The sequence below is a fragment of the Sapajus apella genome, unplaced genomic scaffold (genome assembly GCF_009761245.1).
Source record: "Sapajus apella isolate SASKATOON/1434 unplaced genomic scaffold, GSC_monkey_1.0 scaffold130, whole genome shotgun sequence".
NCBI lineage: Eukaryota > Metazoa > Chordata > Mammalia > Primates > Cebidae > Sapajus > Sapajus apella.
Genome location: NW_022437070.1, coordinates 1,068,581 through 1,071,852, shown reverse-complemented (window position 1 = coordinate 1,071,852; position 3,272 = coordinate 1,068,581). Strand labels below are relative to the sequence as shown.

Below are 3,272 nucleotides of genomic sequence, written 5' to 3'. Positions count from 1 at the left end.
ACATAGTGAAACCTGGTCTCTACAAAAAAAGGACAAAAAAGACCAGGCATGGCGGCACACACCTGTAACCCCAGCACTTTGGGAGGCCGAGGCGGGTGGATCACCTGAAGTCAGGAGTTCGAGACCATCCTGGCTAAATGGAGAAACCCTGTCTCTACTAAAAATATAAAATTAACTGGGCATGGTGACAGATGCCTGTAGTCCCAGCTACTCGGGAGGCTGAGTTAGGAAATCACGTGAACCTGGGAGGTGGAGGTTGCAGTGAGCCAAGATCTCACCATTGAACTCCAGCCTGGGCAACAAGAGCAAAACTCGGTCTCAAAAAGGAAAAAAAAAGCTGGGCATGACGACACGTGCTACTTGGGAGGTAGAAGGGAGAACACAGGTCCCAGCTACTTCAGAGGTGGGAGGATGGCTTGAGCCTGGGAGGCAGAGGTTGCGGCAGTGAGATCACAGCACTGCACTCCAGCCCAGGCGACAGAGTGAGGCTCTGTCTCAAAAGGCAGGCACAGTCTAATGCCTGTAATCCCAGAACTTTGGGAGGCTGACGGTGGATTGCCTGAGGTTGGGAGCTCGAGACCAGCCTGGCCAGCATGGTCTAACCCCGTTTCTACTAATAATACAAAAATTAGCCAAGCATGATGGTAAGCACCTGTAATACCAGCTACTTGGGAAATTGAGGCAGGAGACTTGCTTGAACCCAGGAGGTGGAGGCTGCAGGGAGCCGAGATCATGCTTTTGCACTCCAGCCTGGGCAACAGAGTGAGACTCCGTCTCAAAAACATTTTTTTTGCATTAGATCCTAAGCATAGCCCCCACATAGCAGGAACTGTCATCTCCATTTTACAGAAAATGGAGGCACAGCGCAGAGAGGTTAAGTTAATTGCCCCAGGTCACACAGCTGTAAGTGACTGAGTTGGATTCCAGCCTAGGTCTGTCTGCTCTGGGGTCAGCATGCCTAACCCTTCTCTTCAGTGGAAATTTCCACTCCCACTGTGTATGGGAGGGCGGGTGTTGCAGATTACCCTGCCGGCTCTTTTTAGCTCTGAGATGTTGGGGGCCTATGAGGCTAACATCCTGTAAATAGGATTTTCCAATCTTGGGTTTGCTTAACACCAAAAACATCTGAGACATCAGCTGTGCTTGCAATCGTGGGGTGATGGATCCAACACGTGCCGGCTGTCAGAGAATGGGACTGCGTCTGTACCTGAGTTTGAGGCACAGGGTCATCTGTGTGTGAGCATATTTTTAAGACTGTTTTGTGGGGTTTACAGAAGAATCTGGATTTGTGAGTCTTATTTGTTGCTATTCCCCATATCACCTGTCGTGGGCCAGGCCCTGTCCTGATGACTCGGTAGCCCCACCCACTCCCAGAGGGGATGGCTGGCCCAGCCTGGGGGTCAGGGAGGGCTTCTTGGAGATGTCAGTGTGGAGACCTGGAAGATGGAGCTTGAGCGGTGAGCTTTCTTCTAAAGGCCTTAGGGAGCTATGGCAGGCTCAGAGCAGGGGAGGGTGGGACAGGTTGAACCATTAGAAAGACACAGATGGGGGCCGGGCGCGGTGGCTCACGCCTGTAATCCCAGCACTTTGAGAGGCCGAGGCGGGTGGATCACGAGGTCAAGAGATCGAGACCATCCTGGTCAACATGGTGAAACCCCGTCTCTACTAAAAATACAAAAAATTAGCTGGGCATGGTGGCACGTGCTTGTAATCCCAGCTACTCAGGAGGCTGAGGCAGGAGAATTGCCTGAACCCGGGAGGCGGAGGTTGCGGTGAGCCGAGATCGCGCCATTGCACTCCAGCCTGGGTAACAAGAGCAAAACTCTGTCTCAAAAAAAAAAAAAAAAAAAAACTCAATGACTGCCACATAGGGGAACCCACGTAGTATCCCTGTGAGCTTGTAAAACCATCAGGCATGCCTCTGAGTGCGGCCGTGGCCCCATGGGCATCTTGTGTCTATGTCCAGCTGGCTCTGCAGGGGTTGGGGTGGCCTGTGTGTTTCCTCTTCAGGACCCCATAACCTTCCTTCACTCTCCGTCCCAGAGGCCAGCCTCACCAAGGTGCCCCCCTCCTCCCTGGTCCAGGAGCGCTCCTTCTTTGTCCGAATGAAATCCACGCTCACCAAGAGGGGGCTGCACGTCAAGGCCTCGGGGTACAAGGTGGGTGTGAGCAGTCAGGCTCCTGCGTTCCAGCCAGCCATGTCCCCGACCTGAGGGTGACGGAGGGAACCAGGATGGTGGCTTCACTGGCTCAGATGGCTTAGGGAACCAGGTTGGAGGGAGGGTCACACACTGCCCAGTCAGTTCCCCAGCACCTGTGGGTGACAGATGGAAGCCTGCCCAGTGCCCTGGTGATGATCCTCTTGCCCCTAACGGCCTGCCCTGCCCCTCCTCCAACCATGCCCACCACCAGCAGGTCATCCACGTGACTGGGCGCCTTCGGGCCCACGCACTGGGCCTTGTGGCCCTCGGGCACACGTTGCCCCCAGCTCCCCTGGCTGAGCTGCCACTCCACGGACACATGATCGTCTTCCGTCTCAGCCTGGGTCTCACCATCCTTGCTTGTGAGAGCAGGTACCGGGGTTGGGGGCTGTGGCGGGCAGATGGGGACACTGGAGATCTGGGGTACATGGGAAGTTGAGGGGGTGCTGGGTCTGCTGGCTGGGACACCGGGAAGCCATGGAAGGCAGAAGAGCAGTGGAGGGGCCGGGTGATGGGGAGACGGGAAGGGGAGGCAGGGGACCAGGGTAGAGGCCTGGCCCAGCGGTCCCTTGGAGGATGGAAGGGGCTGTGTCCTGGGTCCAGGCCTCCTTGGCGGCTGCAGAGCTCTGCCTGTCTCAGCCCGTTTCCTCTCCTGTACCCCGCAGTGGAGACGGATTCAGTGGTGAAACAGTGCCACGCTCTGACGCCTTGCCACTCACCATCTACGTGAATGCTCACAGCTACCCCAGGAGGGACATTGTTTTATGGTTTTTTGTTTTGTTTTTGTTGGAGAGTTTTGCTCTTGTTGCCCAGGCTGGAGTGCAGTGGCGCAATCTCGGCTCACTGCAACCTCACCTCCTGGATTGAAGCAATTCTTCCAACTCAGCCTCCCAAGTACCTGAGACTACAGGTGGCCACCACCATGCCTGGCTAATTTTTATTATTTTTAGTAGACATGGGGTTTTGCCATGTTGGGCAGGCTGGTCTCGGACTCCTGACCTCAGGTGATCCACATGCTCTGGCCTCCCAAAGTGCTGGGATTACAGGCCTGAACCACTGTGCCCAGCCATT

General features: G+C 55.3%; 1 protein-coding gene across 4 annotated transcripts in view; it reads left to right on the top strand.

Moving 5' to 3' along the window:
* NPAS1 (neuronal PAS domain protein 1) overlaps positions 1 to 3,272 on the top strand; it is a 25,022-nt gene that overhangs the window by 16,193 nt on the left and 5,557 nt on the right. For 2 of the 4 annotated variants that reach the window (XR_004264110.1, XM_032262538.1), the window contains exons 7-8: positions 2,044 to 2,159; positions 2,416 to 2,573. The exons of 1 other annotated variant lie outside the window; for it this stretch is intronic. Coding sequence is in view for 2 of the 3 variants with exons in the window: in XM_032262538.1 (XP_032118429.1) it covers positions 2,044 to 2,159; positions 2,416 to 2,573 (274 nt within the window). In the remaining variant the exon portion in view is untranslated. Of the gene's footprint in view, positions 1 to 2,043; positions 2,160 to 2,412; positions 2,574 to 3,272 lie in introns of all 4 variants that reach the window. One more of the 4 variants, XM_032262537.1, reaches the window with a different exon arrangement.